The following is a 25,309-nucleotide window of genomic DNA, read 5'->3' as shown; positions in this document are numbered from 1 at the left end:
AAACTAATGTAAATATGTTAAACCTACATCTTCCTTTTATATAAGGGCCTTTTCATCCTCAGGACACGTCATCTAACGCAGAGACGCAGTTTAGGTCAATGGAACTTTCCAAGTAATTACATGTATTTACAATATACAGTAGTTGTCCACGAGGGTTAGATGCAGTAGCATTTAATTTATTAATAATAAGAATGATTAAAGAGAACGTAATTTCTGGGTTATAAAAACCACTTGAACAGGTATTCATAATCTCAGGTTTTCCTTTGCTCTTTAACCAGGGAAGACTATTTTATAAAGTAGAGAGCGCAACCACTCTGGGGGCAAATATTTCCCACAGTGACAGTGAAGAGTCGTCAGCAAATGGTTATGGTGCTGAGAAAGATGTGGGAGAACAAGGTCCTTCTTAGCCTCGAGAAAGACTCCGAAATGAGGCTGGGTGGAAAATAAATGTCACCAAGACTCTCAGGAATTCTGGTAAAGCCTATGTCAGTCATAAAACAGGCAAGGATGTGGCTGGACGACATGTTGGGCCAACATGTAAGGATGGGTGTTTTGAAAAACTGAGCAGACCTGTCACTGAAGAAGTGTTTAAAAAGTACTGGGCCTTAGGTGATCACAACCAACAAACTGTATACCTGCAAACACTTCTACACCCTATACCTGTGCATTGCCGATGCAAGCCTTTAGGGGACGAGCCACCTAAAAAGTACCAAACTGTGCAGGATAGTCAGGTACAATATCATCAACACCCGAGTGTGCAAAGAAGTATTTTGTCGGTTTTTGGAACAGGTGAGAAGAGAGTCAAGGTTGTGGTAAATAACATGACTTCTGCAGGAACACCCATACCAGATCAGCATGGCAGACATGAACCAAGTAGCAAAACTGTGGGGAGGAAGGCGGCTCGTTTTAAAGAACATCGATAGTTTGCCCACCCTATCCTCCCACTACTCCCAAGCTAAATCACCAAGGAGGAAATATCTCTCCACAGAACTAATCAAAAGTGCTTTATACCGCCTCTGCAGGGAATTTATGAATGAGAAGTACCCGGATGTTTAGAAAGTCAAGGACTCATACTACTGTAATGAATTCTGTAAGTATAATATTGGCTTTTCTCCACTTAGGATGGATACATGCAAAACATGCGATTTACTTAGGGTGAATATTAAAAATTTTCGGGAAGACAGCAAGGCGGAGCACACTGAAGGAATCAGAGAGGAGCTGAATAAACACTTGCAACTGGCACAGAGAGGGCAAGACATTGTGACCCACTTTCAACGAGGCCCTTACAATAACCCGGACACTCGTGCCATATCGTTTGACCTGCAGCAGACCCTGCCAACTCCCAAGTTGTACTCTAGTGTGATGTATTATAAGCAAAAGCTGTGGACTTATAACTACAGTATTGTGAATCTGAAAACAAATGAGTCGACCATGTATGTCTGGGATGAGGTAATAGGAAAGAAAGACAGTGGATTAAGGAAAATAATGACCCAGAAATTGTTGAGAACTTAGTGCTTGTGTCTGATAACTGTAGTGGACAGAACAAAAATACAAATTTTATGCTCATGTGCCTGAGAATATTGCATCATAAGGCCTACCACATTAAGAATACCTTCCTTGTTCCAGGTCATTCTTACATGCTGTGTGACTGAGTGTTCGGTCTCATTGAACTGAAGCTCCATAGTTACACCAACATTGAAACAAAAGATGACTACATCTCTCTCCTTAAGGATGCCATGCACAAGAGTTTAACCCCTATCTGCCAGGTAACATCTATACATGTTAAACTGGGGTGCACCAAGGCCACCAGGTAGCAGCTATACATGCAAGTGTCCTCCTGCCACCATTTGAATCAGCCACCAATTCATCTCTGCACCAAAGAGTAGGGAGAGAGTCCCTCTATAGCACACAGGTGCGAGTCAGACTGTCCCATGCTTTTGCAGGTGTACAGTGATGTCTTCAGGTTCCTATTTGTCTGATTCTGTCTACGCTGCCAGTAGTCAATTGCACCATTCACCCCTGCCATGCTTCTTTTCAAGGATACCAGAAAAGGGCTCAGTGATAGTGCCATAAGGCATGCCTTGGATGCAACAGTGTCTACTTGATCTACTAGTGGAGAAGTTATCACTTTGAGAGCAAAGCCATAGTCAGCACCCTGGGCAGGCGCACGAAAATGTCCTGCTCTCACGCCGAAAACTAGTTCTCTTCCTCACGTCATTCATCATCAGTCCAACGACCTACAGACCTAGGGATACTTTCATTTGCAAGAGTTGGTGAGTAATATGGTCTTTGTTTCCCTAAGTCCTATACCCTTCTAGATATTAAGGTCTGAATACAAGCAATTTCTGGGAAATTGCCCGTTGTAAGGTGATGACTGCATTAAAAATAACCCAGTATTGGGGGGTTAAATGTAGTTCAGATACTGGAGGATGACTTCTTGGACTTTGGTGTGCTACAGGATTTAATCACCAAGCTCACTTCAAAGGTGATGAACTTCAGTGACGCCCGAGTGATGCTCTATGACTTTAGGTAGAAAGAAGGATTTAGTATGAAAACGGATTACTCCAATGACAGTGTCATCCACCAAGTTGGCTGATGTCCTGTAGGAAAGGATACAACAAGATGCTGTTAGACATTGTCTCGGTGCGACTCCCACCCCATGTATAGCAGTCCCATCTGGTTAAATCCAGAAAAGTTGCATGACATCAAGTACCTGGTGCAGTACCTAGCCCATGCTAACAAAGCCACCTACTTCCACGACATTATTCAACAACAGGAAGGAGGCATCACTGAAGAGTACTCAGAAAACCCTGAAGAGGTGGATGAAAATGACCACCTTGTTGATTATGATTAGTCCTATACCCACCTAACCTCCCCAGCCATCAGGTTCTTTGGCAGAGAGAAGTCGTTTTGTTATGTGAGTGCAGTATTACAGTCACAGTCACAATAAGCAGTACTGGAGAATGATAGTCTGTGAAATTTGGTGCTTTTTAATCTTTACTGCTCTGCTTACACATCTATAAACAAACGCCCCTTGTCTCCATTATTGTTTGTTATGCTTTGTTTATTTTGTGTTTTTATCATTACTAATATTCATAATGATTGATTTCCTAGTGTTATGTTTTTCATTCATTGTTGATTTTACATTTCTGTTTGTTTGCTTGTTTGATACTACAGTACTTTAGTAAAAATTAATAATGTAAATACGTTGTAGAAATCAAGACATCTTTTTGTCCCAAATTTGTGTTTACTGGTAACAAAACACTTAAAACAAGCATTAACACAAACAAACTCGTTCTATGTTGTAATAATCAAACTCTTTCTATGTTGTACTCATATTAGTGAACAATATTTACCTGTTTATAGAGTACTTTCATCCAGTTTCAATTTCAAAATTATAAGAAACACATTTTTATCATAATAATGGTTACAGTGTGAGGGTTTTTGCACTTTCATCGGACGGCGCACGCACACGCGAGTGCAGAATTTTATGATACACACAAAAAAACCTGAATATTTAAACTTTACAATGATACAAACCCCACATTGCTATTCCTAAATGTTTTGTGTGACAGTTCTGCAGCTTTACAGTTGATTTATTATTATTATTTTTTTTTAATAATGGCACTTAGGATCTTGCACTAATCACCTCCTCTTACAGATAGGTCCCGATTTTATTATAATTCGTCTGCAGGGAAGAAGATGAAAAAAATCACTGACTGACCCCCCCCCCACATACACACAGGCAGTGCAGCAGTCATATACCAGCCCGGCCAAAGACGCGATGTTTATTTTATTTTTACCACATCCAGACCATGTGATTAAGCTTAGCAGAGACATTTCGCCATGAAAAAAATATATCATGCATTATCCGACTACTCCAGTACATAAAGTCGCTATAAAGATGAATAAAATAGTTTGGTGGCAGCACTCAAAGATATGTCACCTGATTAATGGGGTTAACACTCTGTCACGACGTTACGCCTTTACTGCCCCATCAGAAGCTTAGGGACCCGGGACCATGCTACTCAGTACAGATATTTTATTACCTTAGGATGGGTTGATGAAGGCTACTACCGGCCTCACATGTCACGAGGAAACCGGGTCAATAATTGACACACACAGGTAACGCAATGCTATGCAATATACGGTTAAGGCTCCTAAGTTCCTCTCTGTTTCTGTTACATAAACATAGACTTGTAGGTTATTTCTTCAGTCAGTGGTAATGTTAAAGGACTTAAGTAGTATAACAGAGAATAGAAGGAGGTAAAAGGCAAAATAAGCCGTTAAGGAGGTGCTGCAAAGCCTCCAAAGCACACGGGAATATAAACTCTTCACGTAGATTCAATACAGAAGGTGCTGTTTCAATGCAGAATGTATTACTTCGTTCCTTCAGTCCGGACATATTTATATTCACATCTGGTAGTCGCAAGAACAATATGCAAAAAACGTTCAAAGGCTGGTTGGGTTATAATACAAAACTAAAATAACACAACAGCGAAAAAAAAAAAAAAAAAAAAAAACAGCACAACAGCACAATTTCAGGCATGACGACACAACTCAATACATCAACACAAGGTACATGAAAACACAACACAACAAGGTGGGCATAACATGGCAATATATGGACTGATTACCCGAAGACGTTGCTGAAATCAGTGTGTGATACATGACGTAATGAAAGAACAACACAGCATAACAGAAGCATGTGAACAGCGGCATGGCATCGCCACATAACACAACAAGGAAGACTTAACACAAAACAGTAATAAATTGACATCATAAGAGAACACAAGGAAGACATAACACAAAGCGGTAATAAACTGATATCACAACACAGCAAGGAAGACATAACACAAAGCGGTAATAAAATGACATCACAACACAACAAGGAAGACATAACACACAGCGGTAATAAGCTGACATCACAACACAACAAGGAAGACATAACACAAAACTGATATAAACTGACCAAGGACGATGATCAATATGACATGTCATGCATGGGAACACAGTTAACCTCTTGAATCCGGCTCCTGCCAGACGACTTCATTGAAATTAGCTTAAGCCCCTCGTACTGAAGAGGTTTATTCATGGTTCATCTAATCCACCAGTTTGAAAAGTCTGTCCTGAGATGAAAAAAAAAATCATCAAGGAAAGGAATATAACGAAAAAAAAAAAATGTCCCCGCACTCAGTGGGTTAAGCCATCAGCGTGTAAGAAGATGAAAATAAAACACAGAAGGCACAACAACACAGTAATAATATACTGGCCAGAGCATACAACAGAGAAAACATAACAACACAGTAATAAAAGACTGACCAGAGAATGCAACTCAGATGGTACAACAACACAGCAGTAATAGACTGTACTACGGGCCCCCCAAGGGGAGAATCACACCACCCACGAGACGATACATATCTTGCTCGCCACAGAATATGACCTTGACCTTCTTTCACCAATTTCGAACTCGTAGATTTTCATCCCCACTACACTCCAGTAAAATTCTAAGATGATATCTTGAGCAGTTGCAAAGTTATCATGGTAAGAGACACACATACCTAGATCTACTTTCACCATATCGAACTGGTAGATTTTCGTCCCTACTACACACCTGTAATATTTTGTGACGATATCTTGAACGGATGCGAAGTTAACATGGGAACAGTCAGACTTTGACCTACTTTCACCATTTTCGAACTCGTGGTGCTTTTTTTCCCTACTACACACCTGTAAAATTTTGTGATATCTTGAGTGGTTGCAAAGTTTTTACACACACACACACACACACACACACACACACACACACACACACACACACACACACACACACACACACACACCGCTCGCTGGCTCAGTGGTCGTGTTATCGCTTGCCATCTGGCAGACGGGAGTTCGCGCCTCGCTCGGTTGCGAAAAGTTTCACTGACGAAGTGGGCGGTTACTGTCCCCCTTGAGCAAGGGGATGGGTCTGAGCGTGTGTGAAGGTCACAGTTTTGCCCTTAAATCGGACTATATGAGCTCTCAGGTCCCTTCCGGGAGGGTAAAAGGTGACGATCACGACCATCAAGTGATCCTGACCAACCCGGTGAATTACACTGAAAATACCAGCTTCACTATTGTAACTGGTAACAAAGGCCTTGATGAACGTAAAAGCGCCATATTCTACGTGGCTCCAGAGATTTTGTAACACCTCCTTAGCGACTGATTCTGCTCATTGCATTTGAATCTCCTCGTGGAAGTTACTGATGCAAACAACGTCAGCATTAAAAGATAAAGACAGCAGAGAATATAATGTTATGGTGCAATATATTAAATAATTCGTTAAGAAGGAGATGCTACGAAGCTTCCTACCCACCAAGAACACCGCTCAAGAGAATGATGCGTGACAAAACAAAGGCAACGCAGCATAACGGTATAACAAGGGAAGCATCGGAACACAACAACTCAATAACAACAAAGCTACAACAACTCAATGCAAACAATACAACAAGGCAACGAGGGCAACGCAACAGAAAGGCATCACAACACATAGAAGCGAAACAATGAAGGCTGGAAAACCAAACACTGGCGTGACGAGACAACAAAGGGATACAACACCACAATAAAGGCATGGTAACGAAGGCACGACAACAAAAGAGGCATGACAACCAAGGCATGACAACACAATAGAAACATAATGCAACAGCACCAACACAAACCATTCAAAACACACATCAGTGATAATAAACGCACCAAAGACGTTGATAAAGACGGAATGTGATGCAGGAGTGCACATGTCAAGAAGTATAGTACAAAGGCAAGACAGTATATGGGAGGCATTACAACAAAAAGATGACAAAAGAACACAGCAAAAGTACCATAGCACCACCAAATAAAAATATACCGACCGAGTACATTGATGGGTAAAGCAACACAACAAGGGTAACACATGATAATATACCGACCCAGTACGTTGATAAAGACGGAGTGTGATGCAAAGTGTCCAAAGGGGTGCGTGGTGGCACACTTGTACCAGCCCCTGTCCTCAGGCGCCGCCCGAGTCAGATTCAGCCACCCCCCTGACGACGACACCTCACGAGCACCTCCCTCTGTCTCTGTGGATACGTAAATAGGTTGATGGGTAGCTAGATATGTCATTCACACAACCTTTGTCTCTACGGGTACATAGACAGGTACAGTACATCCCCCTAGTACACGCCTATATGGGCGGCAGAGGACGTCACGTACTAGGAATTTGTGTACTGTGAATACATAAACTATGGGAAAAATTATATATGGGTGGCACCCCCCTTCAGGGCAACCCTTGAGACGCCTTTCAGACCTAAGTATTGTACTATACAGGGAAACTGTCTAATATATATTACCTAAGATAAAGTAAACTAACAATATTATGGCTTTACTAGGTAAATCAACAAGGATATGGCTTAACTAAACCAGCAAGAATATGGCTGCTCACCTTTACCCGTTATCGCTTCGTGGGGGGGCAATGTCGTGTACTCGGGGTAACCTCGGATTTGGGCCACTCTTTGCTGCCTGTCTCGCTTACAAGGAGATCAGTTCGTGTAGTGATAAAAAAAAAAAAAAAAAAAAAAAAAAAAAAAAAAAACAGGTCCTTGCGTACAAGGGGGATCACGTACTTGGAACTCGTGTACTGTGGGGATGTACTGTAGTTAGATACGTTACTTATACCCCTCTGCATCTGTGGGTACATAGATAGGTAGACAGATAGCTAGAAACATCACTCATACCTCCTCTGCCTCTGTGGGTACATAGACAGGTAGTTAGATACGAAACTTATACCTCCTCTGTATGTGTGTTTACATAGATAGGTAGATAGGTAGTTAGATACGTCACTCATACCATCTCTGGATCTGTGTGTACATCGATAGGTAGCTAGATACGTCAATTATACCCCCTGTGTCTCTGCGGGTACATAGATACGTAGGTAGATACGTCACTCATACCACTTCTGGCTCTGTGGGTACATAGACAGATAGGCAAGTAGTCAGACAGGTAGAAAGATACTTCACTCACAAACCCTTGTCTTTGGAGATAGGTGGATAAATAGGCAAGTAGATAAATACATCACCCATCTCCTTTGCGACTACTGGTATGCAGATAGGTAGATAGAATGTTTGATATACAGATAGGTTAACACGTACCTCACTACCTTTCGCTCTGCCGGCATACTAATAGGCCTACATAGAAAAATAAATGTGTATAAAGATTGATTCCGTATGTTCACTAGCATCAGTGTCAGTCAGTAAGGAGGAAGGTGGTGCCCAGAGAGAGCTATGTGGAAAGAGAAGGAGAGATGTGAAGGAAAAATGGAGGATGTGGTGAGAGAAGTAGAGGTGTGGAGGGTGAAGAATGGAGAAACGAGAAAGGGAGGAAAAGGGCAGGCTGGAAGGAAGTGGCAGGAAGACAATGAACGGAAGGAGAAAAAGTGAAGATGCACGGCCTGATAGACTGATAAAAAGATACCTCATGTTTATCGCCAGCCGAGTAACTCCCATTAGAGTAAGTCGATAGACAGGTAAAGAGTGATGGACAGACAGACAGATTCATGGGCAGATATAACAGACAGTCAAATTGAGAAACAAATTGACAGACACAAAGAGTGATAAACAAAGATAGAAAGAATGAGGGTAATTACCATACCATTAACCGAAAGAAGGAAAAAAAGTGTAATGCGTGTTTGCTAAATTAATCACTACCGCTTTTGATCATTATCATTAAGTACTTTACTATGACGACGTCATTTCATTTCATCCTTCCTATATTCAGCTGACATTGGGAAAGACTTAACGGAACTGGAAGGCTTTGAGAGACAACTAGGTGTGAGTCACAGTCAGTTGCTATTCGTGCACGACCATGTGTTTTGTATCCCATTACTGCTGCCCCAGACGATTTTCTTCAGTTCAGGGGTTGTATTCTAGGTGGCACGGGAAGTTTCTTAGCATCACTTCTGTAATGACTGATTTTGCATACTGCACCTCAACATGTCAATGTTATTATAATATAGTAGCACTTGGCATTGACATCAATGGAACTAAGGTAGATACTGATGACTGTGGTGTAAAAATAAAACATCTTGCCGAGGATGATGCGCTACTAATTCTCCAAAGACACTTGGAAAACAATCCTGTGTTAGTGTTTTTGAACTGTAAAGGTTAGAGAGTCAGTCTGACACAGGCAACTCTAGCAGGTGGGGTTAATGAACTCTATTTTAAACTCTTCAGTACAAAAGATTTCCCTTTAGCTGAATTAAATCCTCAGTTGGTAGCAAAAATAAAATGGATAATGCGTGCTGCGGCGGAAAGGGTCACTACGTGCTTGCGATGATGCCACGTAAAACATTTATTCTCACTCTAAGGTTTATTTACCACTTCATCACTGTGACGTTTTATATAACATTATTCCAGCCATCCCCAGACGGCTGTAACCAACTTAGGAAGGATCTGTAGTAGTGAAGGGGTATATGCGAGCTCTATCTAACCCTACCAGTTCAATAGTGAATAAATCCGTTTGGGGAAATCATGAATAAAAAAGTAGACAAGTAGGTCTATCCCTGCCAGTTCCAAAAGTCTGTCCAAAGCTGAGTAAACTCGCCTGGAGGTAGCAAGAATAAAATGAAGAATACTTCCTTGTGCCAGTTTTGGGTTTAAAGATGTCAACGCGATTGAAGTCACCAACGCTAAGTGGGTCGGAGTCATTCACTACTTCAGTACCGTGATGCCTTTATTCCAGAAATTTTACCCAGCCTATAAGAGTTTTATGGAACTGGAAGAATTAGATATAGTCTTAGGTTTACACTCTTCACTACAAGAGATCTCCCCTAAGCTTAATAAAATAGTATGGAGTTAACGAGAATAAAGTACAAACAGACGTCAACGTATTGAAGGAGTTAACATCTCTTGTCCCTAACCCTTTGCATGTTACAAACGCACCTACATATACTGTATATTATACCAACCGGCACTGGATATTTTATTGTACCTCAGAGAAATCCTGCCAGTCGAAGCAATTAAATGGAGAAAAAAAATATCTACTAACTCTTTAGGTGTTGTGGAAGGTCCGGGTATTACAGTCAGGCGAACACCAGGCAATTTTGTATACTTAAGAAATCCTGATAAGTAAAGGTTACATATTCACCTGGGTAGGGATTCACAGTAATACGCTTAACAACTGCTGCCCCTCGTAACTGACAACTGCTTATGTAGGAACAGCAGGAGGCATGAGAAGTTTGTGTGCTCTCCTTTCCTTGCACTCTTGCAAAAATAAATCATCGCTAACCTGCTTTAATGCCGTGGCGACATTTTCCATAATATGAATGCTGTCACTTCAGATATTCATCAGCTTAAGAACTGCCTGAACTGAAGGAGCTGGATGCGGCATTAACGTTTTCATTGGCTCAATCGGTAGAGAGGTGACCTGCGGTCCTACCGGACCCAGGTTCAAATCCCCGCTGGGGCAGGGAACAGTTTAAGGATTTCAATTTCATGTAAAGCAGACTTTACCGATCTACCAGAAAACCCGCCGACATGTCGTAAAAATACCCCCACTAATACCAATACACCAGTCCTCTATGAGACAGCCCTAGCATGTACGCAATATGGACGGTGGGTGTTAGCGCCGAAGTGGTGACATGTAGGAAGACTACTGGGCCTTGGAAGCAGGCTGTGAAGCCCATGCCCAGAGTCGAGCATATAAAAAATAAATAAATAAATAAAAAATCCGTGGCTCAGTAAGGCCGTATTCTCGATAGATTTGAAGACTTCGTAAAGCTGCTCCAAGAGCGATTTATTGTGTTTATTTAATCTTACATTCTCTTACATGCTTAATATGTAATTTGTCAATATTATCTCTCTCTCTCTCTCTCTCTCTCTCTCTCTCTCTCTCTCTCTCTCTCTCTCTCTCACACACACACACACACACACACACACACACACATATATATATATATATATATATATATATATATATATATATATATATATATATATATATATATATATATACAGAAGAGCATCAAAGGTGTAATATGCAATACATATCGGTAAGAAAAAGCTGCAGCAAAGTCTCCTTTGGCAGTGAATATAAGGCTTTAAAACGTGTGTGCGGCAAGAACTAAATATAACTGACGTGCCTGTGCTGAAGAGGTTAACTGCAGGGAAGTGATCGAAAGTTTGTGAATATAAATCACGATTTATTAACACTCTCATGGTTGCTATAGTTCTAGTACTGTATGCCAGCTAAGGCCAGTCAGTTTTACATAGCCATGTGAATCCTAGAAGCCGCAGTGTTATTGAAATGTAATACGTTACGAGTACGATGGCAGTACACAAGATTTAAGACGGTAAATAAACCATATATAAAATTATCACGTTGGGTAAACATCACGAGTAGAGAAAAATGTTAGCATAAGGAAATGGACACAACTGCTCCAATTACTTAAGTGAAGAGCTATAATTTCCGCCATGAAACACCCAAAAATAAACTAATTAACTCCAAGTCCCGTAATTAATAAGCCAAGAGCATTAAAAATACTTTAATGTGGTTACAGTCCCCGTGAGTTTCTAGTCAAGGGCGTCTCCCTCGTGTTGCCCGCAGGCTGCAAAATAACTACGACAATATTAGTCACTTAAAACGCTAATGTTCTTATTACTGACTCCCAGCTGAATTTAGACATGTAGCGTGAACAGGCATAATAAATCAGAGTTGTTGTTCTAACCAAAAGAGTTAACTGCTGTAGGTCTCTTATGACCCTGAATATAAAATTTCATATTATTAGTGGTAGGTGGTGGCGACCATCATCCACTCACTTGATGTAGTGCTGCCTACTTCTTCCTAAGCCTTTATCTTTTTTTTTTTTTCTGTGCCTGCCCTCCTCTCTTCCTATTTCTCCCATCTTTCCTGTCACTTCTTATTGCTTTTCTTTCCTTTACAGGTGACAAGCCAAATGGTTTCCTGTAAGCCAAGAAACCATTTACAACACTGGGTGGTAACCATATAACCAAACCATACGTGCTCCCTACGTGTCAGCAAGTGGGTTGGTGGAGGGTTAGTGCCCCTCTCTGTAAAACAAATAACTCAAAGTCAGTGGCCACCCCTTACGGGATTATGGCGTCTGGCAATAGATAGATAGATACATCTATATTATCCCCTTCCGGATGTAAGGGCCCAAGGCTAGGTTACAGTCTTCAATGCTTACAATGCAATACCTGTAATATCTTTTATACTTATTTTTTGCAACCTTCACAAAATATAGTTTATCTAGAACATTGTAACTAAAAAGCGATGGAAATGAAAAATATATTAATTTCACGAGTTCCCGTATAATTCTAACGGACAATCTCTTTTGATATAGACAGACAGATAGATAGACAGATAGATGGATATGGATAGATACATACATAGGATAGACAGACAGGCTGACAGACAGATATTTCCTCCATGATGATATGATTTTAACATAAGATTAAGCAGGATTAGTTTCTCAACACTCGAATGTTCCTGTGACTCATTCTCGTCTGAATATAAACTCCCTGGAGTTAACTGTCCCAGTCATGAGAGGGTTAAAAACAGAAAGACATTAAACATACATTAAATACATTACAATTATCAAGTGTTCCAAATCTACTTCACATGGGCATCTCATGGCTGACAAATAAATGGGTTTTTACAGAATATGGTGTACAGGTTGATGTGGGAAAAATAGTATAATATGGTCTGGCCATGTCGAGCAAATGGATGGAAAAAGATCGAAGAGGACTGTATATATCAGTCAGGTGGTTAAGAGGGAGACCGAGACTGAAAACGAGGAGCAGAGTGTGCGGCTGACTACAAGAATACATGTGAGAGAGATGCTGGGAGCAAAAGTGGGAGAGATAAAGATGAGGTACGACACTATGTAAGGAAGGGTGATGTGTCGCAAGAAAAAGGGCCGTTACTGAGTACGGCAGAAACACCTGCAGGACCTCTAGTCCTCAGAGGATGCATGTCAGGCAACATACCGATACATTTTTTCCCCTACGATTCCGGCTTTGGGTACAGATTAGACAGTTTTCTCTGACGCTCAACAGTCATCCCGCAGATCACTCATCATACATCCTCACTTCAGCACAACAGTAATTTCCACCGTCCATAATGAATACATGCTAGAGTTATCTCAGTCAGGACTGGCGTGATAGTATTAGCGGGAGTGTTTTATGACATGGAGGTGGGACGTATTATCAAAGTCCGGTTTTAAGAAGTGCAAATCATCAAACTGTTCCTTGACCCAGGCTAGGATGGATATCGCCTCCTTTTGAACAGCAGACCTTTTCTCAGACTATCTGACCACCACCTTCCCATGCTGTTCCCAGGCTACATAATATAAAAACTGCTTTACTGCCAGAGAGTTTCACCAACAACAAAGCCCCTACAAGTGATGTAAGGCCACGAGGTCAGTCTACCAGTCCAGAACATTTAACCCTCTCAGTACGATAACGTCTTTTTTGTTTGGGCTTCCTACCAACAGTCAATTTAAATCGGCTTCAGGGAGTAATTCCGTAGTGATGGGGTTAATGAAGACTACAACAAACCCGTCCAGTCCAAATAAGTACCACAGTAATACATTGTTGTGGCACCATCAGAACTGTATTACAGGTCATCACTGAAGGCTACACAAGTGAAGCACCTAGCGTCTGAGAAAAACTTTGGAGTGACCAAAGGATAGGGCCACTTCTACATGTAAAAATATCTCATCAGCGTATGTAATAAAAAGAATTATTGATGATGGGGTGTCCTTTTTATTGCTGCTCTTGCCGAACGACAGTTTTTCAGCTTAGAAGAGGCTTTTCAAAGTAAAGAGGTTATGTGTACCCTTGACTAATTCACTCACCACAAAAAAATCTCACTTAATTTCATTAAGTCGTCCGTTTGGTAGCTGGAATAAAATATACTCGTGGTAGTAAAGATTGCAGATTAAGAGACCGACCTAAGTTCTTAACCCCTTCCAATCGATCACTTGCATCCATTCTTGTTTCCTCAAGACAGCTGTATTAAATCTAAATGAGATATCATTGTAGGGGATGGGACAAGGAAGGCTACTTCTAATCTTACCAGTGCGGAAAGCCTTTCCTGAGGTGAATAATATCGTCTGCAGGTAGATTAAATATACAGCACGTCACCTGACTTAAGAGTTTAATAGAATTACATCGAAGATCAAGTTATCTTTAGTTAGTACCCATAAGCATGGAAAAAATGCTCATCCTACCTATGCTTTCTGACAAGATCACCAGGCACATTTGTTTGATGAATACTATCGTACTGAAATTATATATATATATATATATATATATATATATATATATATATCATCATCATCAGCCGTTTGAGTATCCACTGCAGGACCGGCCTATCCCGACCGAAGTCGGGATGATACAGCCAATGTATCTCTACCAATTGGCTTAGGCTGTCTGGTTGAGATTGTATGTAGGGTGAGAAGTGCTTGCATGTGTAATTGTAGTGTTGGAGTGGCTTTGGATGTGTATGTAGTGTTACATAGCCTATGATTTCATCATCCTTTGTGTAATTCTAACGTACAGTATGCTGCATGTTTGATCACGAGCGTGTTCTACCTCACTCCCCCCCTCCTCCCTAAGTAGAGTAAGTCGTTCTTTCTGTTGTTCAGAGCAAGATTGTCAACTCTTTGTCCCCATGGCTTCATTTGCGCGTCCTTCTTACAAGTTGTATCAAGCTCTGCCGGCCCCTATATAATGAGCTCAGTCTCTGCATTATTGCCACTTAGATCTACTCCTCATTTTGTTCACATCTCTGTCCTCCCCTGTACAGTTGTTATTATTGTGAGTGCTCAGAAAGTCTCCAACCATCTAGCAGCTGTGTAATTTGAGTATAACTGTTATTGCATTTTTTCTTCTACTGTGTAGCGTAAGGTGTTAGTTCTTGCGCCTAGTGGGGTTTTCGTGATTCATGTGTTTTGGGTGTCAGCCCTTATTAATAATATTTTGTATCTGTAATCATATATCTTGCATTCACTGAGTATTATCTGGTATTCCCATTTTATCAGGGCTGACTTAGATAAATTTACTCATGCTAATTTCGTGTTAATAGAGGCTATTGCAGTTAACCATATATTTAACCTGTTTTTTGCCATTACATTATCCTTATGAGTCCTGAATGTTTTGTTGTTAGTTTGAGCATTAAACTTTAACTTGTAATTTTACCTAACTCTTTTGTTTTGAACCTGGAACTTTACGGGACAGTAGTGATTTTTAGTATTCTCACTTAAAGTGTACATTATCTTTCTCTGTTCCGTAACATAAATTTGGCGACCTCTTATCAGGATATTCAGGATATTGTCATAAGGATATTGCTTGATATTTTGCGACTGTGATTTATTCATGATGTCTACTATTACTACACTTGATGAAGCCAAAGATTTTTTGTCAAATGTGCAAACAGTGTGTGATGTAGAAAATAGAACAAAGAATGAACTTAAGCTTGTTGCTCAACAATTGGGAATTGCAGTTCACTCTCATCATTCTAAAGATCAAATTGTTGGCATGATTAATAAAAGCTTGTTTAATGTAACTCCTCCAAATGAGCAAACGCAGATTGAAATAGCTAAGTTACAGCTAGCTCTGCAGGAGGCTCATGTTAAGGAAGCTGAGTTTCAGGCTCGTGCTAAGGAGGCTGAGTCTCAGGCTAAGGAGGCGGAGTCTCAGGCTCGTATTCAGGAGGCTGAATTTCAGGCAAATGCTCGCATTCAGGAGGCACAGGCACAGGCTCAGGCACAAATTGAACTAGCTAGGATTCAGGCAGACCATGAGTATCGCATGAAACAAGGTGGAACTGGATCATCTAGCTCTGATGATTTTGATGTGGCTAAAAATGTTAAACTTGTCCCTCCTTTTAATGAATCTGATTTAACAAAGTATTTTCAGTTGTTTGAGAGGGTAGCTACAGGTTTTAATTGGCCCAAAAAGTATTAGCCAGTACTCCTTCAAACTGTTCTCACCGGTAAAGCTCAAGTAACTTATGCATCTTTGCCTCAGGATCAATCTGATAATTATGATGTAGTTAAGAGCTTGATTCTTAAGGCCTATGAGCTTGTTCCTGAAGCCTATAGAGTAAAATTTAGGACAACTTATAAGCAAGATAAGCAATCCCATGTTGAGTATGCAAAAATCAAAGAAGATCTGTTAGAGCAGTGGTTAAATTCTATGAATGTGGATTCTGATTTTGACAAATTTAAGCAGATGATTTTGCTGGAGGACTTCAAAAGGTGTATTAATAATGATGTAAGCCTATATCTTGATGAGAGAAGAATAGATAATTTGTCTGATGCTGCAGTTTTAGCTGATGAATATGTTCTCACTCACAAGAGATATTCTAAAGAAAAAGGGAAAGCTGAGAGTAAGTACGTTGCCTCTACTCAGAGTACAGGTAACAGGAAAGAGAATAAAGATGATGTTTCTCAGGAAGTAAATACCAGCTTCACCTCTAGATTTCAGAAAAGTTAATGTACTTATTGTAGTAAGCTTGGTCATACTACGGAGAAATGTTTCAGGAGACAGCGTGATGTGAACAAAAAGGAGTCTTTAAATATTCAGTCAATTGGTCTAGTGTCCACCCTTGAGAGTTCCCAGAATTCTTTAACTGAGTTAACTGAACCTGCTTTGAGGGGTAAATTAAATTCTCATGATGAAGCTCCTCTTTTGAGCAGTAACGTGGGTGACACTCTCAAGAGTTCATGTGCTAATTTCCTGTCTGATGGTTTTGTCAGTCCTCTGGACAGTAATGACAGGAAATCAGTTAAAATATATCATGATACAGGTGCTTGCCAATCCCTTATGCTGACCAGTGTTCTAGGCTCTAATGTTAATTCCTCTGATGAAACTGTAATCTTACAAGGTGTAGGGAATAATTACTTCTCTGTCCCTCTGTGCAGAGTGAATTTAGAGTCTGGTTTTGTTAATGGTTCCGTTATGGTTGGGTTGGTTGAGACACTCCAAATGTCAGGTGTAACTTTCTTACTTGGAAATGTATTGGTGGAAGTCAAGTGTGTCTAGCTCCTCAGTTGTATGTGAGCCAGTGGCTGTGACCCAGGATTGTGATGTCCCTGATGTGTTCTCTGCATGTGCTGTCACTAGGGCTAAGTCTAAAGTTACTGGTGATTTAGAGGATAATGATGATGATGATGTTATCTTAGCTGACACTTTTCTTGCTAATTTGGACCACTCACCAGATGAGGCAGTACCCCGTAGTGTTGATAATTTGTCTCGTCAAGAGTTGGTTGAGTTGCAGGTTGCTGACCCTGAGTGGAAAGGTCTAGCTAACTCTGCTTGCAGTGAGGAAGAGTCAGCTGGTGTTTCTACTTGTTATTATATAAAGTCAGGAGTACTTATGAGGAAGTGGAGACCCCCAACAGCATCAGCCGACTGTGAGTGGGAGGTTGTACATCAAGTTGTCATCCCTCGTGTTTGTAGGCAGGATATCATTAAAGTAGCTCATGATTCCAGTTTGGCAGGACACCTTGGAGTGAAGAAGACTGTGGCACGCATTTTGAAACACTTCTACTGGCCAGGTATCTTCAGGGATGTTTCCTGGTATTGTAAGTCTTGTCACACCTGTCAAGTTGTGAGGAAGTGTAATCAGACCGAAAAGGTTGCACCTCTAGTTCCCATTCCTCCTTTTGAGGCGCCTTTCACCCGTGTGTTGGTGGATATTGTGGGCCCTCTTCCTAAGACTTCTTCAGGATTTTCTTATGTGTTGACCCTGATTGATATGGCTACTCGTTATCCCGAAGCCATTCCACTTAGAAATATCTCAGCAAAGAACGTGGTTAAGGAAATGCTAGGGTTCTTCACAAAGTTTGGTCTGCCCAAGGAGGTACAGTCAGACCGGGGAAGTAATTTCATGTCAAATGGTTTCAAGCAGTCACTGAAAGAGTTGGGCATCACCCAGATCACGTCTTCAGCTTACCATCCCCAGACCCAAGGAGCGTTGGAGAGATATCATCAAACACTCAAATCGATGCTCAAGAAATACTGTTTGGAACATCAGAAAGACTGGGATAAAGGTCTTCCATTCGTTGTATTTGCCGCAAGAGAATCTCCAAATGAATCACTGGGCTTCTCACCCTTTGAACTACTGTTTGGCCATGAAGTGAGAGGACCCCTTAAGTTACTCAAGGAATGCTGACTGTCAGAGGAAGATGACGTCAACCTGCTGGAGTATGTGATGAAGTTCAAAGAATGGCTGTCCACTGCTTTACAACTGGCGCGAGAGAATTTAGGAGCTGCTCAGGAGAAGATGAAGACTTGGTATGATAAGAAGTCCAGGTTACGCCACTTTCAGCCACGAGATCAGGTTTTGATTCTGCTACCGGTGCATGGGCAACCTCTTCAAGCCAAGTTTAGTGGTCCTTATTTCGTGGAGAAGAAACTCAGTGATGTCAACTATGTCATCGCCACACCAGATCGTAGAAAGAACAAGCAACTTTGTCACATCAACATGCTAAAGTTATATCACAGGCGGGATGAAAATAACCCAGTCTGCACTGTAGCTGTTCCACCCGAGTCTGCAAGTGAAGTTCTCCCATGCAGCATGAGCCTGAGTGATAGTTTGGGGAAGAATCCTGATATCATGAATGATCTCCAGACTAAGCTTTCTCATCTACCTCCCGAGGAAAGGCAGGAGTTTTCGGCATTACTGCAGGAGTACCCGCAAGTGTTCCGTGCTACTCCAGGAAGAACCACTGTGTTGATGCATGATGTCGATGTTGGAGATGCAAAGCCAATTAAATTGCCTCCTTACCGTGTGAACCCAGTGAAAGTTCCTCTCATCCAGAAGGAGCTTGGCTACCTGTTGGACCACAAGATGATTGAGCCCTGTCAGAGCAAGTGGAGTTCTGTCACTCTAGTCCCTAAGCCAGGTGGGTCACAGCGGCTTTGCATCGACTACAGATGTGTTAATCAGATAACCAAAACAGACACTTACCCTCTCCCTCGCGTGGAAGATTGCACAGACAAGATCGGAAAGCCTAGGTACATAAGTAAGTTTGATTTGTTAAAGGGATACTGGCAAGTACCTATGACTGAACGTGCTAAGGAGATCTCATGTTTTGTAACACTAGGAAAGACTTTTGCATGTTCTGTAATGCCATATGGTATGAAGAATGCACCAGCCACATTTCAGAAGCTCATGAATGTTGTAACAGAGGGTTTGGCAGGGTGTGTTGTTTATACTGATGATGTATTAATCTTCAGTGACAACTGGAAAGATCACCTATGCCATGTCAGAAAATTTCTTGAGCGTTTGGTTCAGGCTAATCTTGTAGCTAATTTATCAAAGTGTGAGTTTGGTCAAGCTAAAGTTCAGTACCTTGGGTACGTAATTGGTGATGGACATGTTGCACCACCAGCAGCTAAGGTTCAGGTTATAAGTGATCTTCCCAGACCTAAAAGTAAGAAAGAGCTACAAAGATTTTTGGGAATGGTAGGTTATTACAGGAGATTTGTTCTTAACTTTTCAATTCTTGTATCACCACTTACAGACCTACTGAAAAAGGGAGTTAAATTTGTCTGGACCGATAACTGTGAATCCTCTTTCAGCAAACTTAAAGCTATCCTATTAAGTCAGCCAGTGCTCGCTACTCCAAATTTTGCTAAGCCTTTTAAGATGGCTGTTGATGCAAGTGATACAGGAGCTGGGGCTGTTTTGCTGCAAGAGGATGATCAGGGTATTGAACACCCTGTATCTTATTACAGTAAGAAGTTCACTCCACCTCAAAAGAACTACTCAACTATTGAGAAAGAGCTTTTGGCCTTGATTTTGGGTTTACAGCATTTTTCATTTTATTTGTGTTCTGGTTTTGACCCCATAGTCATTTATACCGATCATAACCCACTGAAATTCCTTAGTAAGTTTAAAGATAAAAATCAGAGATTGACAAGATGGAGTCTACTTCTTCAGGAGTATTCATTAGACATACAACATGTCAAGGGGAAAGAAAATGTTATTGCAGATTGCTTATCTAGACTTTAGACAGATTGTTTTAGAGTAATAAGAAATTTCCGTTGTAAATTTCTTTTTCTTTGTGGGGAGGTGTTACATAGCCTATGATTTCATCATCCTTTGTGTAATTCTAACGTACAGTATGCTGCATGTTTGATCACGAGCGTGTTCTACCTCACTCCCCCCCTCTTCTCTTATAGTAGAGTAAGTCGTTCTTTCTGTTGTTCAGAGCAAGATTGTCAACTCTTTGTCCCCATGGCTTCATTTGCGCGTCCTTCTTACAAGTTGTATCAAGCTCTGCCGGCCCCTATATAATGAGCTCAGTCTCTGCATTATTGCCACTTAGATCTACTCCTCATTTTGTTCACATCTCTGTCCTCCCCTGTACAGTTGTTATTATTGTGAGTGCTCAGGAAGTCTCCAACCATCTAGCAGCTGTGTAATTTGAGTATAACTGTTATTGCATTTTTTCTTGTACTGTGTAGCGTAAGGTGTTAGTTCTTGCACCTAGCGGGGTTTTCGTGATTCATGTGTTTTGGGTGTCAGCCCTTATTAATAATATTTTGTATCTGTAATCATATATCTTGCATTCACTGAGTATTATCTGGTATTCTCATTTTATCAGGGCTGACTTAGATAAATTTACTCATGCTAATTTCGTGTTAATAGAGGCTATTGCAGTTAACCATATATTTAACCTGTTTTTTGCCATTACATTATCCTTATGAGTCCTGAATGTTTTGTTGTTAGTTTGAGCATTAAACTTAACTTGTAATTTTACCTAACTCTTTTGTTTTGAACCTGGAACTTTACGGGACAGTAGTGATTTTTAGTATTCTCACTTAAAGTGTACATTATCTTTCTCTGTTCCGTAACAGCAGTCTGTGAACCAAGTGTAATCGGCCCGCGCAAGCGGACTGGGTGCAAGCATATTTACAGTAAGCGACACTGGTTCGACCACAGCACCCCTTGTGTCTGCCAATGCAGTACGTGGCCGGGTGAACACTCCCAAAGTTTATTACCCTGGCGGGGCACGAACCCTGGCCCACCCGTGTACGAAACACACACTCTACCTCTGTACCACAGAGGCTCCATATATATATATATATATATATATATATATATATATATAAAAGCAGGCAATATTGAAGGAAGGGATGAGGAGAGAGAACTGCTCTAGTATGGGAAGAGAACTGACCCTGATGACTAAATTGCCCTTCTAAGGCGAGAGAACTAACCCTGATAAGAAAACTGTCCTAGTGTGGTGAGAGAAATACCCTAGTGTGGTGAGAGAACTGCCCTTGGGTGGTGAGAGAACTGTCCTAGTGTGGTGAAAGAACTGCCCTATTGTGGCGAGAGAGCTGCCCTAGTGTGGTGAGGGAACTGCCCTATTGTGGTGAAAGAACTGCCCTAATGTGATGAGTAAAATTCCCTCGAGTGGTAAGAGAAGTACCCTTGTGTGATGACAGAACCAACCTTTGAGCCATGTGGGCGTGGATGGGGGGTTGGCGTCTACGAGGCAGAGGAGTGACACCGTGCTGCCCTCCCGTACAGGTGTGCCCCACACTGGCCACCGACGTAACCGGAAATCGGGCGAATCTGTGGAACGACAGTCTAAGGCCGTGGCATTGTGCTGGCAGGGAACTGATGCAAGATTAAGAAGCAACGTGAACAGTGAAACACTAGTATAGACTACACACGTGCACAAGGCAGTCACGCCATCCTAAGTCAACAAATTATAGCTAGAGTGAGCTAGAGGATCAACCGTACAGGTATTAATCTACTATTATTTGAAATGTTGTCCCAATATTGTTTTCTCTGGGATTTCTACGTTAAGTTTTTTTTCCTAAGGGTAGTTGGTATAACTGTGTTTTCCCAGTAAATTCGGTAGCTGTAAATCATGATTTCCACGTGAATTAAGATTTTCTTAATTATCATTCCTGTGTAAAGAGTACTGTATTTCACTTATTAGGTAATCTTTCTTTACCACCCCTAAATTTCTGCAGATTAAAAAATTTCTATGAAGCTAGATGAAGGAGCTAAGTTTATAATCTTGTGTCTACATTTCCGTCATGTTTTCAATGTTAAATCCTGGAAGTTTAAAAGTCTTATTAAGACCTTGTAAAAAATTCAGATATTTTTGCTGACCAAATAAGTAGGTAGTACTTCAGTTACTCTTTTCTATGTTGTGGCCATTGTGATTTCTAATTCTCAATGCACTTCTCTTTTTAGGACACTACATAAGGGTGTTAGAAAACATACCATGCCAGGCTCATGGGAATGTAGCGTAAAGTGAACTTACTGGTATAAACAAACTTGACTCTTTCACTATATTTGCTCACGCCATTACGAGGTGATTGTAATAGTCCTTGGACAGATGGGGACTGTATCAAACTCCTCCTATTCGAAGGCCAGCAAAAATACAATAGAAATACGTCATTGGACTGACGTAATAAGAGCTACTCTCTAACTGAAACACACAAAAATAAAAGTAGGAGGCATTTCCTTTTACTGAGGAGTAACTTCTTTGTTCAGAGGAGCAACACATCATAACCCAGGTCCTTGCAGTGACACTGTCCCTTTCCTGCTGCGAATACTCAGTCACCTGACAACAACCGCAGATAAAATTCGGAACAAAGGAACAAAGAATTATTTCAAAGGATTACAGAAACAGTTCTAGGTGAGAGGAACTTTGAGACTGATCATTCTCCATTACTGTTGGCAGTGACATCAGTTCTCAAAGGGGCAACATATTAGTTGGTTTTATGTCACTGTTACTCATCCAAACTACTAAGAATAAGTTTACAAGGATCAACATAAGTTTTGGCACGGAGACGTTTCAATTGTTGGGTCAGGTTATGCGACTAGAAATGTAAGTTTTTAAGCATCTTTCAAAACATTTTATGATTTCAAATGATATGAAAACAAGATCTGGGTAATATCAAGTTTGTGAGGTATAAGGCCATAACTGAAAGCCATAACACTTTACGGATAGCTTTATGTTACAGATGGCGACGGTGGAGAAGGAAGGGACTGGAGGGAAGAGGGTAGGGAGGGATATTTACTGGTAAGGTAAGGAGGAGTGGGAAGGAGGAAGAACGACAGAGGGAGGGAAGACAGGGAATGGAAGGGAAGGAAAGGGAGAACAGAAGGAAGCTGAGGGAGAAGGAGGGGGAACAGAATGTGAAGGAGGAGAGGCCGGAAGGATAACAAGATGAAAGAGTAAGCAGAAGGAAGAGGAATGAAGACAAATTTGGAAGTGAGGGAGAGAGACTAAGAGTGGGAAGGAGGGAGGAGGAAGGGGAATGAGGAAGAAGGAAAGGATAAGGAAAATTGATGGAAGGAGAAGGGAGGGATGGGGATGGGAGGAGACGGTGATGAAGGAACAGAAAAAGGGAGGTGGGGATATAGGAGGAGGAGGAGGAGGAAGAGGAGGGAGCGAGGGAGCGAGGGAGGGAGCGAGGGAGGAAGGAAGGAAGGAAGGAAAATAAGAGGGAAGAAAGAAAACAGACAAATTAAAGGAACAAATAATGGTAGCGTTACAGCAATGGTCAATGCTGAGATGAAGGAGGAAGAAGGAATATAAAGGAAGAAGAGTGAGAGTGGAGGAGGGAGAAGGAGAGCAGGCGTGATAAAAGAAAGAGGGGAAAGTACTGGGGTGAGGTGGAGAAAGAAAGATGAAAGAAGGAAGGATAGGTGGGTAAGGGAAGGTTGGAATGCGGGAAGGGGAAGGATAGGGAACGGAAGGGGGAAGCAAAAGAGAGAGGGAGATGAAAGAAGAATGAGGAGGAAGGACGGTGAGGGAGGAAAAAAGGGGAGGGGAGCAGAGGGTTGGCAGAGGAACAGGAGCAGTAAATGTAGCAGCAGGAGCAGGAGCTGCAGGAAGAGAAGTAGAGAAGGAATAAGAACATAAGAAAGGAGGATAATTGTTTAAGGATGTATGATCCTTGCTAGGGAACTCCTTTAAGAGAATGGACAGACTACTACAATAAGGAAAGGACAGCAACGCCAGAAAGACAAGGGGAGGAGAAGAGGGAGGAAGAAATAGAAAAAGAGAAAGGGGAAGAAAACAAGGCAGATGAAAGAAGGAAACAGGAAGGGGAAAAGAGGAAGAGAAGCAGGCAGAAAGAGGGGGAAAAGGAAGACGAAGGATAACAGAGGAAGGACAGCAAAAGGAGAAAAGAATGCTTGAGAGATCGGAGGAGGAATGGGAGACGGGAAAGGCAGACAAAAGGGGGGAGAGAGAGAGAGAGAGAGAGAGAGAGAGAGAGAGAGAGAGAGACAGAGACAGAGACAGACAGACAGACAGACAGACAGAGGGGGGGAGGTGGAAGGGAAAGGAGGAGGAGAAAAAAGGAGTGCAAAGGAAGGATAACAGCAGTAAGTCTATTGGCTCTTTCGTGGCTATTTGTTACAGGATTGGTTACAACTTACACAGCTATTCAATACACACACACACACACACACACACACACACACACACACACACACACACACACACACACACACAAAATGCAAGAATACGAAAACAGAAATGTTCCCCCCACCCAGCAAACCCTCTGGCCTTAGCCGGCAGGAAATTGTGAGAAGGAACACAACGCACCATAGAAAAGCTGTCGTGGAAATTTCATAAGAAAGGATGAAAGGAAACCATATGCTATAATATTTTAACCTGCAAGGGAAACAAAAGGAACATGTCGTTGTTGATCTGTGGTTAATAACACGCTCTCCATATTTCGAATTGTTTTCCTCTGACTCATAATCAGCCGATCAAAATGCCCTGGCTTAAACTTGATTAAAATACGAAAATTGTGCCGACCATGAAGCGATTAATATTACCTAGTTCTGTGCATACTGATTGATGAAATAACTTAAAAATCAATTCGTGCAGTGGCTGACATTTGTTTTTGTAGAAAGACAAGGACACGAGCGTGTAGAATCTTAAAATAGTTTTCGGCTTTCTCTTAGAAATATTGGTGAAAAGGGGAAAATTATCGAAAGGTTAACCCCATTAGACCTACGACGATTTCATTCAACGTGGGAGTGATTTTCAAAGTGGATAGGTTAGATGCAGCCATCATCGACCCTCTAAGTGAACGTCACCTTACCTGGGACTGAATATAATCGTATGAGGGTAGTATGAATAAAATTAACAAAGTAATGAAGTAAACAAAAGTACTAGATGAGGAAGTGGTATAATCTAGAAGTGAATGACGCGTTTCCAAAAATCATTATTGACTCTCTCTCTCTCTCTCTCTCTCTCTCTCTCTCTCTAATTAAA

At 41.3% G+C, this 25,309-nt stretch overlaps 1 protein-coding gene across 1 annotated transcript in view; it reads right to left on the bottom strand.

The window, feature by feature from the left end:
* The window catches only part of LOC145394910 (cell adhesion molecule 3-like), a 197,316-nt gene that overhangs the window by 10,933 nt on the left and 161,074 nt on the right, over positions 1 to 25,309 (bottom strand). Inside the window, exons 6-7 of the mRNA XM_080268660.1 lie at positions 21,505 to 21,627; positions 6,948 to 7,097 (exon numbers count right to left, since the gene is read on the bottom strand). Coding sequence (XP_080124786.1) covers positions 6,948 to 7,097; positions 21,505 to 21,627 — 273 coding nt within the window. The remainder of the gene's footprint in view (positions 1 to 6,947; positions 7,098 to 21,504; positions 21,628 to 25,309) is intronic.

The sequence above is a fragment of the Coenobita brevimanus genome, chromosome 29 (genome assembly GCF_032717465.1).
Source record: "Coenobita brevimanus isolate Jiangsu-jjx chromosome 29, ASM3271746v2, whole genome shotgun sequence".
NCBI lineage: Eukaryota > Metazoa > Arthropoda > Malacostraca > Decapoda > Coenobitidae > Coenobita > Coenobita brevimanus.
The sequence above is the reverse complement of the archived record's forward strand: the minus strand, read 5'-3'. Positions and strand labels throughout refer to the sequence as shown.